Source organism: Malaclemys terrapin, chromosome 4 (assembly GCF_027887155.1).
Source record: "Malaclemys terrapin pileata isolate rMalTer1 chromosome 4, rMalTer1.hap1, whole genome shotgun sequence".
Lineage (NCBI taxonomy): Eukaryota > Metazoa > Chordata > Testudines > Emydidae > Malaclemys > Malaclemys terrapin.
Genome location: NC_071508.1, coordinates 30957478 through 30972261, shown reverse-complemented (window position 1 = coordinate 30972261; position 14784 = coordinate 30957478). Strand labels below are relative to the sequence as shown.

Below are 14784 nucleotides of genomic sequence, written 5' to 3'. Positions count from 1 at the left end.
AGAACACATCACACAACAATTCTTTTTTAAAATACAAAACATAAAACAACCAACCAAACACAAATGTATTTTCCCCCACTGTCATAGAACTGAAAATAGATTAAGGAATTTTTGGCGAAACCTTCCAAGAGCATCTACTTTGGGACAGAGTCCCTGCTTGAAAACTGCAGCCCAAAAGATGAAAGTTTTTGAGGCTATAACAGAACCTGATGTGCAAACTTAGAAATAGCATTGCCTACTGCTGCCACTACAACTATTTCCTAATTGATGCTCATCTTCCATGACACCCAGCCCCTTACCTTCCTTCAGTCTTCCACTCTGTCCACTGGCCAGTTGCAAACTTATACTCAAAGAGATCATTTTTATTCTTCAAATTGGAATTGGAATATATATCTCCAGTGTAGCCACCTGGATAACAACAATTTCATTAGTCAAAGTTTCACATTTGGCACAACGTATACTCAGTTATTATGAACATTAGCAAATAGCTGATTAAAAATGACATAACTCCACTCAACAGTTCATCATATAGAATAATAGAGCTGTAATAAGGTTATCTCCTGTATCTTTACATTACAAAAAAAAGTCTCAAGAATTTTTTTAAAAAGCTTTAGGGATGTTTGGATCTCAACTGCTGCATTTCCTAACAAGCCCTGTCTGGAAGTGTCAAAATCCCAGACTGTGATCTCCAAGCCCCCAGGCAGCCAAGTGCATGTCATACATTATAAGTCCAGAAGGGACTTAATTGTGATCATGTAGTCTGACCTCCTGTATACCACAGGCCACAGAACATTCTGTCTATCCTCTTCATCTTGGAGACTCTCTCCAGAAGAGTTAGCATTGTCAGCCACTATATCATGATGACTGGAAGGCCGTGGATGTGATGCTGCCCAATTCCTTCTAGAACAGTCTTTTGATAATTCAAGGAATTTTATTATGGTCCTTTATTTCTAGATACTGCCTCAGGTCTTTTGCCTTCTGCCAGCACAGGTACTTGTGTTTGATACCTAGTGTGGAGAGTTGCTCACACAGACACTAGTATACTATTTCTGGCTACTATTTCCTAGCTAGCTCTGCACATACTGCTCACCCCATAAAAATATGAAGGTACGGATGGTAGCACACTGTGATATCGCTTAACAAAAAAGTTTGTCTCTGAAAATATCTTACAAGTGAGCTCCACAGGGCTACATGAAGGGCTAGGAGGCTCCTGGACAACTTGACCCATGAACAGTGGAATGCAGAAAGGAGATCATACAGGCCACATCTGTAGTGACTGGTACTCTGCAAGACAGTGATGGGAGGACTATTTGCACCAACTGCATTACCATGGTGGTCAGACATGTCCACACTGGCAATCTACTAGCTGAACTAACACTGATTAGCACTTATCCCCCATGGGGAATCAGGATAACTTAAACCAATGGATAGCAAACAAATAGTTGCCTTTAGCAAGTTTGTATGTGGGCAAAAGAGCACTTTCCAATAATGGAAGGACACAGCCACAAGTTTCCCTACTGTAGAAAAGGCCTGTACCTCCAACACTACAGTCCCCTGGGCACAACACTAATGGCACAGGTTCAGTGGAGAAAACCTCACCTACTGAATCACCAGCAATACTACAAACCCTTTATCCCATGCAAATCAAAGTTTTTTGAGGTAAGCTCACAATACTTTGATCATTCGTCAAATCAAAAGAACTGGTGTTTCCTTTCATATTAGAAAAGTGAATTAGCATTGGAAGGAGCCCAAGCAGAGCCCTGCTAAGTGCAGCTAAAATCACACTGAAAATGGAGTTCATGATTTAGGTGGATAGTTAGGGCAACAGGATCTTCATAGTCAATTCTGAGAAGGGATCATTTTCACAGCTTTACCTGTACTAGAGGATAATTTTTAAGCCCTGGTTTAAAAACTATTTCTGCTAACACAAGTTAAACATTGTTTGCCTGGTCAGTGTGGATCAGGCCCAACTATTCTAAGGTACCATTAACAATTAGGCCTAATAGATTACTGATTAGGCACAACACATTTCATCGGAGTTAACCCAAACCATCTTTAAGAACAGGTTTAAAAACTATTCCCTACCATGGGTAAAACCTTAAACTAGATAAAGCAGGGTGGAGAAAAGGGACAACCCGAAGTCTCCGACAAGTAGGTGATTTCATTATTCAGCTGTCCAGCCTTCTCTTTAATGCATTGGAAGGAAGTCACCTGACACCTGGGCTATGAATGAGAAGCTCCTATTTGTTTAAAGGATAACAATTTAAGTAGCGGGCTTGAGTAGTTGTTATTTTACACAAGTAATAGGCATCCTTCAGCCTCAAGAGACCATGGATATGTACCCGAGGTAAAAGAATTTACTCAATTGATTTTATGGCAGCTGTGACTGAAGAGACCCACTTGAGAGAGACAATCTCTGCTGCATCTGACACATTTAAAGGTGGTGTTTTGACACTTTGGGCTCTGGCTTGTGCAAGCTCTTTTTTTCTCTTCTAAGCTGAACTGCTTCCTCTCATAACTCTGGAGACCTTTGTTAAGCTCTTGTTTCCAAAGGCTGCAGTCCAGAGTACGATCTTCCCAGTTATCCACATCCACTTTTTTTGCGGTCTCGCTTGCACACATCCTTGAAATGCAATTTTGGGCGCCCATTGGTCTTTTTCCAGATGCCAGTTCACAATAGAGGATATCCTTTGGGATGTACCCATCATTCATTCGGCACACATGCCCAAGCCTCTGTTTGAGGAAGGTTTGGTCCTGAGTATACTGGCTCTCTTGGGCACCTCAGCTCAGCAACAGCTACAGGAGATTCCAAAAATCCAACAAATCCACATAGGTAAGCTATTGAGCCTCTTTTCCTGATGACAGTATAAGGTCCATGTCTCGCTCCCATACAAAAGTATTCCGATAATACATGCACAATACACACAGATCTTTGTGTTTTCTGTCAGTTTGTTGTTTTGCCATACCCTCTGGCTCAGTCATAGACGTTGTTGTGGCAGCTTTTCCAATGCGGATATTGAGTTCTGTTTCAAGTGAAAGATTGACTGCGACAGTAGACCCCAGGTATGTGAACTTGTTCACCACTTCAAGTTCATAGTTGCTGATCTTGATGGAGGGTGTTTCTTCAACTCCTTGGCACATTATGTTCGTCTATTTTAGGCTTATGGTAAGCCCGAAGTCTTGGCAGGCACTGGAAAAACTGTCCATGAGGTTTTGGAGATGGGCTTCTGTGTGGGTTGTCACAGCTGCATCGTCAGCGAAAAGGAGTGTTAGATGAAGGCCTTCCGAGTCTTGGTTTTAGATCTGAGTCTTGCAAGATTGAACAAAAACAACAAGGAGTCCAGTGGCACCTTAAAGACTAAGATTTATTTGGGCATAAGCTTTCATGGGTAAAAAACCCACTTCTTCAGATGCATGGAGGCATCTGAAAAAGTGGGTTTTTACCCATGAAAGCTTATGCCCAAATAAATCTGTTAATCTTTAAGGTGCCACCAGACTCCTCGTTGTTTTTATGGATACAGACTAACACAGCTACCCCTCTGAAGATTGAACAGCTTTCCATCAGATCTTGTGTGCAAGCAGATTCCCTCAGTTGAGGAACCAAAAGCTTGTTTCAGTTGTAAAAAGAAGATCCAAAACAGAGTTGAGGCAAGTACATAGCCTTGCTTGACCCTGCTACAAGTCTGGAAACCCTCTGAGACTGAGCAGTCATATTAGACTGTACCATACATGTTTTCATGGAAGGACCAAATCATGCTCAAGAGCTTGGGGGGACATCCAATCTTTTCTAGAAGCAAAAATAGTCCACTTCTAAAGGCTATGTAAAGGGGCTTTGTTTTCTGCATTTCTCTTGTAGTTGTCTCAGTGAGAGGATTATGTCAAAAGTAGACCTTTCGGCAGTGAAGCCGCACTATGATTCAGGATAGATTCTGTCTGCAAGGGTCTGAAGTCTGTTCAGGACGACTCATGCAAAGGCTTTTCCCATGATGCTAAGTAAGGAAATGCCACGATAGTTGTTACAGTCACTCCTGTCACCCTTGTTTTTAAGAGAGTGATGATCATTTCTTGTGGTACTTCGTCTTCTTTCCAGCAGAGCAACTCTTGAAGGTGTTGCAATAAGATAGTTTTTCTGCATTTTATCACCTCTGATGGTATTCCATTTTTTCTGGGACAAAAGAAAGGAAATTCAAACCTGAAGTCCTGGCTATAAATCAGCCACAGGGAGGGACTGAACTGGAGATCTTTGACTCATGCCTACACACCTCCTAAATTTAACACTCCCTTTTAAAAAATAGCCTGATAAATTCTCAAAACATTCATCATTCATAGTACACAAAGCCTGAGTTTGTCACTGGCTTACCAAACACAAACATGCTGCTCCCATAGACTACTGCTGAATGGTGATACCGGGGCGCTGGAGGGGTCCCTGTGGTAAAAGCCCTGGGGGAATAACACAAAGATAGGGTTGACTGCTGCTTCCTTTGTATGTTTCAAGTACACAAAGAAATTATTTAAGTTGAATATGAAGATATTTGTTTTGGGAAGGCAATTAACTGAAGTAGTTATTTCAGTGTTAATAAATGAGCATTTTCATTTATTCTATATTTCTAATCATGCTGACCATGATTTTATGGTAAATTAAGTGTTTTATTAAGTTTAATTATTTTCTAAAATATATCATGCAAAGATTAAATATGAATGTTGAAATAAATTCTGCAACACTATTATACAGCTACATGGTAAGATAACACACCGCCCACAGCCCAGGCCGGAGTGGGGCAAAATTGGCTTTAACCCTTCTCAATCCTGGGCTGCTCTGGGAGCTGGATGAGTTCTCTCTGTAATGAAGACAGCCTTCAGAGGGTGTCTAAACTACAGCAGCCTCCCTGGGCTGCTCTATGGGCAGGAGTGCTGTCCCAAATCTCAGCAGCACCACTGGCACAGCCCCTGGCATGCCCCCTACATCAGAAATTGTGAGGGGATTCCAAGAAGTCAGCTTTACAACCATCTTCCACAGTGCTTGCTGTAACTGGAGCTCTTAAAGACTCTTTACACAACTCCCAACTGTTTAACTGGTGTAAAGGGGCTGAAACAGGGGTGAGGATCTCACCCACCGTCAACAAATACATGAATGAGGTGGAAATTAAAATAACCTTGACTCCACGCAAAAAAAAGTCAAAAAAAATCTCATGCTCTCAGAGAAGATTTTACTTAAGTTAACTCATTTTGGACAGCTGTCAAGACCAGTAGACTTCTATGGCAGGAATTAAATCAGTAATAAACATGAGAAATAGTCTCATACCTGCACCAAGAGCAATCCTTTACGTCAAATCTCAATAGGTCATTCAGCATTGTTTTTCTGCAATGGAAAGGGATGGAAAAAATGTAATGAATGTTTAGCTACATATGTAGAACAAAGACAAACTACAACAGCACTAAAACTTTGTAGGAATAGGAATTGCCAGAGCAGAGCACAACAAGAATCCAGCTAGTTCAATATGCTGTCTCTCACTTAGCCAGTACCAGATGCTCCAGAGGAAGGTGCAAGGAACCCCATTGTTGGCATTTACAGAACACCCTGCCCATAAGGAAGTTCTCTTATCCCTGTCAGCTAACTTGTGGTATCATGCAGGAGAGTTTATAGCCCTTGGAAAAAAAACATTTTTTCTGTCCAATATATCTGTGAATGTTCTTAATATCCATATAAATAGATAATTCTAACATCCTACTAAGTGTTTGGCATCTGGGATGCATTGTGGCAGGAATTTCCACAGCAAGTTATGTGCCAAAAGAAAAAGTTTTTATCAGTTTTAGTGTCAACATAAATTCTCAAGACTTTCATCATCTGGCCTTGGGAAGCTCTCACTCCTGCAGCGAAGACATGCAGCAGAGGGTAAGGAAGCGGCCCGTCTAAGGCCAACAGGTTGAACTCTTCTGCTATGGGGCAGCAGCCTCATCATGTTGCCACAGAGAACAATGAATGCCCAAAGCTGCACTGAACTGCCAACGAAACACCCATAAAAGATAGAAAAACTAAGGACCCTGCTCATCATTCTTACACAGAAAGGAATGAATCATGTATATGTGACAGTCTGTATCCTCATGTTCACCCTTTTTACAAAACTATAATGGATTTTGTACAAAGCTATCATTTGAAAATGTACTGATCATTGTTGTCCTGGTAAAATATGCATGGCAATATTGTATGTAAAGTTATAAGATTCTACTGTATAACATTGCTGTAACATGCTCCAAATTCAGAAAATCAGGCACAAACCAGATCCTCAGAGACAAAAGGCAAACTGATGCCTCAGCCAGGTGTCTACAAAATCCGATGGACTATCACCCGGTTAAGCAGCCATTCTTTGGCAAGAAAAAGAGTGTGAGCGAGAAATTTATATGATGGCAAAGAAACAGCTGGAAGTTCCCATCCCACAGACCGTCACCTGAACCCCAGTTGGAGAGGATTTCAAAGACGAGAATTGCTATAAGAGAGAGGTGCAAACTCCCCAGATTCTCTCTCCCTTCATCTCTACTCACAGCATCAAAACCACATGAAGGAAAAAGGAGGCATCATTGGACTGGGGAGGGATCCTAGCTGAAAGATTCAGCCATTAAGACTACTAGAACATATGGTGAGAGTTTTTTGCTTTAAGTTCACTTGACCCTTTCTACACTACGAGGTTAGGTCAAATTTAGTCGCGTTAGTTCGATTTTATAAGCAATGCGTCTACACACCCAACCCCGTTCCGTCAACCTAAAGGGCTCTTAAAATCAACTGCTGTACTCCTCCCCGGCAAGGGGAGTAGAGCGAAAATCGACCTAGCTGGGTCGAATTTGGGGTAGTGCAGACGCAATTCAACGGTATTGGCCTCTGGGAGCTATCCCAGAGTGCTCGAATGTGACCGCTTTAGACAGCACTTTCAACTCCGATGCACTAGCCAGGTATACAAGAAAAGCCCCGGGGAAATTTTGAATTTCATTTCCTGTTTGGTCAGCGTGGTGAGCTCAGCAGCACAGGTGACCATGCAGTCCCAGAATTGCAAACGAGCTCCAGCATGGACCGAACAGGAGACACTGGATCTGATTGCTGTATGGGGAGAAGAATCTGTGCAGGCCAAACTCTGATCAAAAAGAAGAAATGCTAATATATATGCCACAATCGCACAGGGCATAGTGGAGAGAGGTTAAAACAGGGACACACAGCAGTGCGGCGTGAATGTTAAGGAGCTCAGGCAAGCCTACCAAAAGACAGAGGGGACAAACAGTCATTCCAGGTCAGAGCCCCATACATGCCACTTCTATGATCAGTTGCATGGCATTCTGGGGGGGGTGAGGGGACCCTACCACTACCCCATCACTGTACATGGACACCTGCAAGGGGGGAGTCTCACGCAACAGGGAGGAGGATTTTGTGGAGGAGGAGGAGAATGCGCAGCAGGCAAGCGAAGAATCCGTTCTCCCCGGCAGCGAGGAGCTTTTCATCACCCTGGAGCCAATACCCACCCAAGGCAGGTTCCCAGACCCTGAAGGCACCTCTGGTGAGTGCCATTTGTAACTACACTGCAGGGGTTAAAAGCAATTGTGTTTAATGTTTGATTTGCCCTGAAGAACTGGAATGCATTCACAGCCAGTACAACTACTGGAAAAGTCTGTTAACGTGTCTGGGGATGGAGCGGGAATCCTCCAGGGACAACTCCATGAAGCTCTCCTGGAGGTACTCTGAAAGCCTTTGCAGAAGGTTTCTGGGGAGGGCTGCCTTATTTCATCCTCCACAGTAGGACACTTTACCACGCCAAGCCAGTAGCAAGTAGTCTGGAATCATTGCAGCACAAAGCATGGCAGCGAATGGTCCTGGGTTTTGGTTGCATTCAAGCAACATTCAGTCTATATCTTTCTGGGTTAACCTCAAGAGAGTAATATCATTCATGGTTACCTGGTTGAAATAGGAGAATTTCTGTAAGAGAACAGTAAAAGGACCCCGTTCATGCTGGGATATTTGAGCTTGGCTAAAAGGGATGATCCCTGAGAATAGCCACGCGGTGTGGGGAGGGGTGAAGGGATCATCCCAGAGACGAGCCACACGGCGGGGTGCGGGGAGTGGGGTTCTGCACATCCACCCGAAAACCGCAGCCCCTCCTTTTAAATGGCAAACCCAACTGGCTTTGCTTGCTATGGGAAAGGAGGGCGCTGCACTTTAAAACCATTCCCATGTTATGAAGGCAGGAGAAGCCAACCCTTCAGCTTACCATGGCTGCCTGGAAACCAAATTCTGTTGCCCAGCCGTGTGTGATGTGTTACCATACAGGCAGGCCCTCAATATAAAAGGCAAAATGCGACCTTGTACCTAAAGCACATGTGCTATCTGCTGTGAATTGCTTCATTCACTGTGAATCTCGGAAATGTATCTTCTTAAATTCTACTCTCCCTTTTTATCCTCCCCCTTCCCTGCAGGTGCATATGTTTCTATGCTCCTCCTAACATCTCCGTCCCAGAGGTTATTGCAGATTAGAAGGAGAAAAAAACCGCACTCGCGATGACATGTTTTCCAAGCTCATGCAGTCCTCCCACACTGATAGGGCACAGCTGAATGCATGGAGGCATTCAAGGACAAAGGCCAGGAAAGCATTAAGTGAGCACAATGAGAAGAGGCAGGAGGCGATGCGGAGCCTAATGGGCGAGCAAACGGACATGTTCAGGCGTCTGGTGGAGCTGCAGGAAAGGCAACAAGAACACAGACCGCTGCTGCATGCACTGTATAACTGCCTGGTCTCCTCCCCAAGTTCCATATCCTTCTCACCCAGATGCCCAAGAACGCGGGGGGGGGGTGGGGGGGAGGAGGGAAGACTCCGGGTACCCAGCCACTCCACTCCAGAGGATGGCCCAAGCAACAGAAGGCTGTCATTCAAACAGTTTTGATTTGTAGTGTGGCTACAATAAGCAATGTGGCTTTGTCCTTTCCTCCTCCCCGACTCCACCTGGGCTACCTTGTCAGTTATCTCACTTTTTTTAAAAATTAACAAAGAAAGAATGCATGGTTTTAAAACAATAGTGACTTTATTTCCTTTGACAGCTGTGATCGAAAGGGGGAGGGTGACTGGCTTACAGGGAATTAAAATCAACAAAGGGGGCGGGTTTGCATCAAGGAGAAACACACACAACTGTCACACCATAGCCTGGCCAGTCATGAAACTGGTTTTCAAAGCCTCTCTGATGCGCAGTGCACCTAGCTGTGCACTTCGAATCGCCCTGGTGTCTGCTGCTCAAAATCAGCCGCCAGGCGACTTGCCTCAACCTCCCACCCCACCATAAACATCTCCCCCTTACTCTCACAGATATTATGGAGCAAACAGCAAGCAGCAATAACAATGGGAATACTGGTTGCAATGAGGTCAGCAAACCTAGTCAGCAAACAGCACCAGCAAGCTTTTACACGTCCAAAGGCACATTCTACCACCATTCTGCACTTGCTCAGCCTATAATTGAACTGCTCCTTATTACTGTCCAGGCTGCCTGTGTACGCCTTCATGAGCCATGGGAACAAGGGATAGGCTGGGTCCCCAAGGATAACTATTGGCATTTCAACATCCCCAATGGTAATTTTCTGGTCTGGGAAGTAAGTCCCTTCTTGCAGCTGCTCGAACAGCCCGGAATTCCTAAAGATGCAAGTGTCATGCACCTTTCCCGGCCATCCCACACTGATGTTGGTGAAACGTCCCTTGTGATCCACCAGTGCTTGCAGCACCATTGAGAAGCACCTTGTGGTCTGCGTACTGGTTGGCAAGGTGGTCCGGTGCCAAAATAGGGATATGCGTTCTGTCTATCGCCCCACCACAGTTAGAGAACCCCACTGCATCAAAGCCATCCACTATGACCTGCACATTTCCCAGAGTCACTACCCTTGTTAGCAGAAGGTCAGTGATTGCATTGGCTACTTGGATCACAGCAGCCCCCACCTGCAACAGTGTTTTTGCCCCATCAGGCATTGGGAACTTAACCCAGAATTCCAAAGGGCAGCAGAGACTGCAGGGACTGTGGGATAGCTACCCACAGTGCACTGCTCCGTAAGTCAATACTGTGAGGATGCACTCCGCTGAATTAATGTGCTTAGTGGGGACATACACAATCAACTGTATAAAATCGCTTCCTAAAGATCGACTTCTATAAAATCGACCTAATTTCATAGTGTAGACATATCCTTAGCTTGTTAAGTTAGGTATTAGTTGCATTTTACCTTTTATTTCTTTGTAAACAATTCTGACTTATGTCTCATTACTTGCAATCGCTTAAAAATCTATCTGGAAGGAGGTCCAGTCTGTGTACCAAGGAACTGTATGCTGTCTGTACTGTCTGTTTAAGTTAGAAATAAATTCGCAGTCTAAACTCTTAAGTTGATCAGCTTTGATCTCTGTCTGTTACTTATAATCACTTAAAATCTATTTTTCTGTATTAAATAAATCTGTTTTATATTTTACTTAAAACGATGTATTTTTGGTTGAAATTCTTGGAGAGCTCAGATTACAAAGGCTGGTGCATTTCCACTTTCCTATGAAGAAGTAACAGATTTTCCAGGTGTTGAGATGGGGGAAGAGAGGCCAAGTGATGATGTCACTGCCACACTTTTATACTTTCTTCCAGCTGCTAGAAAGCTCCTTGCTGAGATATGGGTTAGACCGCCCCACTGTATAGGTGCCTTCTTTGAGAAGCCTCCTGGATAGTGGATTCCTCTTGATGACCCATTGACACCTATCTGGCCATTGATGGCTGCTCCTTTGTCCCTACTGAAAGGCTAGCTGTGGGCATTTCCAACCTCACAACATATTTCAGGAACGTAAGAATGGCCCTACTGGGTCAGACCAAAGGTCCATCTAGCCCAATATCCTGTCTTCCGACAGTGGCCCGTGCCAGGTGCCCTAGGGGGAATGAGCAGAACAGGGAATCATCAAATGATCCACCCTGTTGCTCATTCCCAGCTTCTGTCAAACAGAGACTAGGGACAACATTCCTGCCCATCCTGGCTAATAGCCATTGATGAACCTATCCTCCATGAATTTATCTAGTTCTTTTTTTGAACCCTGTTATGGTCTTGGCCTTCACAACATCCTCTGGCAAGGAGTTCCAAAGGTTGACTGTGCATTGTGTGAAGAAATACTTCCTTTTATTTGTTTTAAACCTGCTGCCTATTAATTTCATTTAGTGACCCCTAGTTCTTGTGTTATGAGAAGTAGTAAACAACACTTCCTTATCTACTTTCTCTACACCAGTCATGATTTTATAGACATCAATCATATCTCCCCTTAGCCGTCTTTTTTCCAAGATGAAAAGTCCCAGTCTTATTAATCTCTCCTCATACAGAAGCCATTCCATACCCCTAATCATTTTTGTTGCCCTTTTCTGAACCCTTTCCAATTCCAATATATCTTTTTTGAGAGGGGGCAACCACATCTGCATACAGTATTCAAGATGTGGGCGTATCATGGATTTATATAGAGGCAACATGATATTTTCTGCCCTATTATCTATCCCTTTCTTAATTATTCCGAGAATTCTGTTAGCTTTTTTGACTGGGTCTGCACATAGAGTGGAGGTTTTTAGAGAACTATCCAAGATGACTCCAAGATCTCTTTCTTGAGTGTTAACAGCTAATTTAGACCCCATCATTTTATATGTATAGTTTGAATTATACTTTCCAATGTGCATTACTTTGCATTTATCAACATTAAGTTTCATCTGCTATTTTGTTGCCTGGTCACACAGTTTTAGGAGATCCCTTTGTAGCTCTTTGCACTCTGCTTTAGACTTAACTGTCTTGAGTAGTTTTGTATCATCTGCAAATTTTGCCACCTCATTGTTTACCCTTTTTTCCAGATCATTTATGAATATGTTGAATAAGACTGGTCCCAGAACAGACCCTTGGGGGACACCACTATTTACCTCTCTCCATTCTGAAAACTGACCATTTATACCTACCCTTTGTTTCCTATCTTTTAACCAGTTACCAATCCATGAGAGCACCTTCCCTCTTATCCCATGGCAGCTTACTTTGCTTAAGAGCCTTTGGTGAGGGACCTTGACAAAGGCTTTCTGAAAATCTAAGTACACTATATCCATGGTTCACATGCTTGTTGACCCCCTCAAAGAATTCAAATAGATTGGTGAGGCATGATTTCCCTTTACTAAAACCATGTTGACTCTTCCTCAACAAATTATGTTCATCTATATGTCTGACAATATTGTTCTTTATTATAATTTCAGCCAGTTTGCCTGGTACTGAAGTCAGGCTTACAGGCCTGTAATTGCCGGGATCACCTCCGGAGCCCTTTTTAAAAATTGGCATCACATTAGCTACCCTCCAGTCATTTGGTAAAGAAGCTGATATTTAAATGATAGGTTACAGACTACAATTAGTAGTTCTGCAATTTTACATTTGAGTTCCTTCAGAACTCTAGGGTGAATACCATCTGGTCCTGGTGACTTATTGCTGTTTAATCAATCAATTTGTTCCAAACCTCCTCTAATGATACCTCAATCTGAGACAGTTCCTCAGATTTGTCACCTAAAAAGAATGGCTCAGGTTTGGGAATCCCCCTCACGTCCTCAGCCGTGAAGACCGATGCAAAGAATTCATTTAGTTTCTCCACAATGGCCTTATCATACTTGAGTGCTCCTTTAGCACCTCGATCGTCCAGTGGCCCCATTGGTTGTTCATCAGGCTTCCTGCTTCTGATGTACTTTAAAAAAAAAATTGCTATTACTTTTTGAGTCTTTGTCTAATTGTTCCTCAAATTGTTTTTTTGACCTTCCTAATTGTATTTTTACGCTTCTTTTGCCAGTGTTTATGTTCCTTTATATTTTCCTCACTAGGATTTAATTTCTTAAAGGATGCCTTTTTGCCTCTCACTGCTTCTTTTACTTTGTGGTTTAGCATATAAAGCAGGGGTCTCAAACACACAGCCCGCGTGGTTATTTTCTGCAGCCCACGAGCTCCTCGCGGCCCCCCCGCCCTCCTCCAGTATTTACCTAGAGCAGCTCCAGCCCAACCCGCACCGGCGGCAGGGCAGACTCCATGCCTGCCTGCCCTGCCCCCGCGCCGCTCCTGGAAGCGGCCGGAACCTGGGAAAGGAGGGAACACATGGGTCTGTGTGTTGCTCTTGCTTCAGGCACCGCCCTAGCAGCTCCCATTGGCCGCGGTTCCCCATTCCCGGCCAATGGGAGCTGCTGGGGGCAGTGCCTGAAGCAACACACAGACCCTTGCGCCCCTACTTCCCCAGGTTCCGGACGCTTCCCGGAGCAGGGGCAGGGCACTGCCCTGCCCCCCCTCTGTCCCCAGTACGCGCCAGGCCAGAGCCCACCCCCCAAACCCCTCCTGCAGCCGAACCCCCTGCCCTGAGCCCCCTGCTGCACCCCAGTAATGCGGCCCTTGAGCCAATGTACTAGTCCTCATGTGGCCCTCGTGATCATTTGAGTTTGAGACCCCTGATATAAAGCAATACTTCATAACTTTACATAACGATAGTACATAAAATCCAACAGGATATTAATGTTCAGTAGATCAAGACTTTTAAAATGATACATCACAAGGCATACTTTGTACAAAACATATCATAATCAGATGGCAATGGTGAATATGGGATTCCAGGGTGCTACTATGAGGCACAGAATGTCACACCCATGTTTTACAAAAGCTATTATTCAGTTTTTACTGCTATTAACCTGAATTTTGGCCCACCCAAATATATGAAAATACTGATTATGTTAAGAAAATTCAGTATATTATATTAGACCAATTTATTATTAACATAAACACCTAAGTGTATATACAAGCTTGTCTGTTCAAGTAAGTGGAAGACAAACACATGAGCATGCATATGCATATGTATATGTGTACATCAGTACTCAAGTCCTAAAAAATGAAGTGCTAGAATTCCCCGGACTAAGCTCCCTGTTCCGAAAGGAGAGATGGCAGCTCTGTAACCTGTGCAGCCTAGGTAACCGAGCAGCCATCACCTTCCAGAGCAGGTCCAGAAGCAGTATTGGTGGAGGATGCAATGCAAATGGATGGCATCCTCTATCTGTTAATTTTTTTCTGTCCTCCCATCGCCCAAAATTAACGCCCAGAAAACAGTGAAGTTAATTGTTGTTGCCAAATTTCACCCATTTTTTTTAATTTTTGTAATAAATACCAATAAATTCCCAGGAAATCTGAAACAAAAATAAAAACCAAAGACAAATGGCCTTGCTTATAAGTGAATTTCTCCAATCCCCAATCATCCTTGTAGTTATTTTCTGAATTTCCTCCCATTTGTCAACATTCTTTTGCTAATGGACACACAGAATTAAATGCAGTCATCCAGGTGTATGAAGAGGGACTAATGCCTCCAGGCTCTGTGGTGTGATGACTTTGCTTATGCAGATCAAAGTTACGTAAGTCTTCTAGCATCTCATTGCAAATACATGTCTAATTTCCTGTCCACTACTGCCCTTAGATCTTTCACCATCACTGCTTCCCAAGTTTCTCTCTTCTCTTGGACTCTTATGCTTTGAATTATTATTCCCCAGGCATATTGGATCGATTTTTCCAAGATGAATCTCATTCTTTGTTCATTTCCTTCCAGTCATTGTGTATTTCATTAACATGCTACTTACTCTCTATCAGATCATTAATAAAGATACCAAATAAGAGCTGTACTCACTAAGAAAAACCTTTGGGAAGAGGATCTGGGGGAAAAATAATTAGTTTTCCATTGTGGAATTGCATGGGAATTTTTTCATTCTAGGCAAGAT

The 14784-nt window shown here is 43.4% G+C and overlaps 1 protein-coding gene across 4 annotated transcripts in view; it reads right to left on the bottom strand.

The window, feature by feature from the left end:
• LZTR1 (leucine zipper like transcription regulator 1) overlaps window positions 1-14784 on the bottom strand; it is a 286327-nt gene that overhangs the window by 254272 nt on the left and 17271 nt on the right. For all 4 annotated transcript variants that reach the window (XM_054025515.1, XM_054025514.1, XM_054025512.1 and 1 more), the window contains exons 3-5: window positions 5303-5359; window positions 4361-4440; window positions 300-408 (exon numbers count right to left, since the gene is read on the bottom strand). In XM_054025515.1, coding sequence (XP_053881490.1) covers window positions 300-408; window positions 4361-4440; window positions 5303-5359 — 246 coding nt within the window. The remainder of the gene's footprint in view (window positions 1-299; window positions 409-4360; window positions 4441-5302; window positions 5360-14784) is intronic.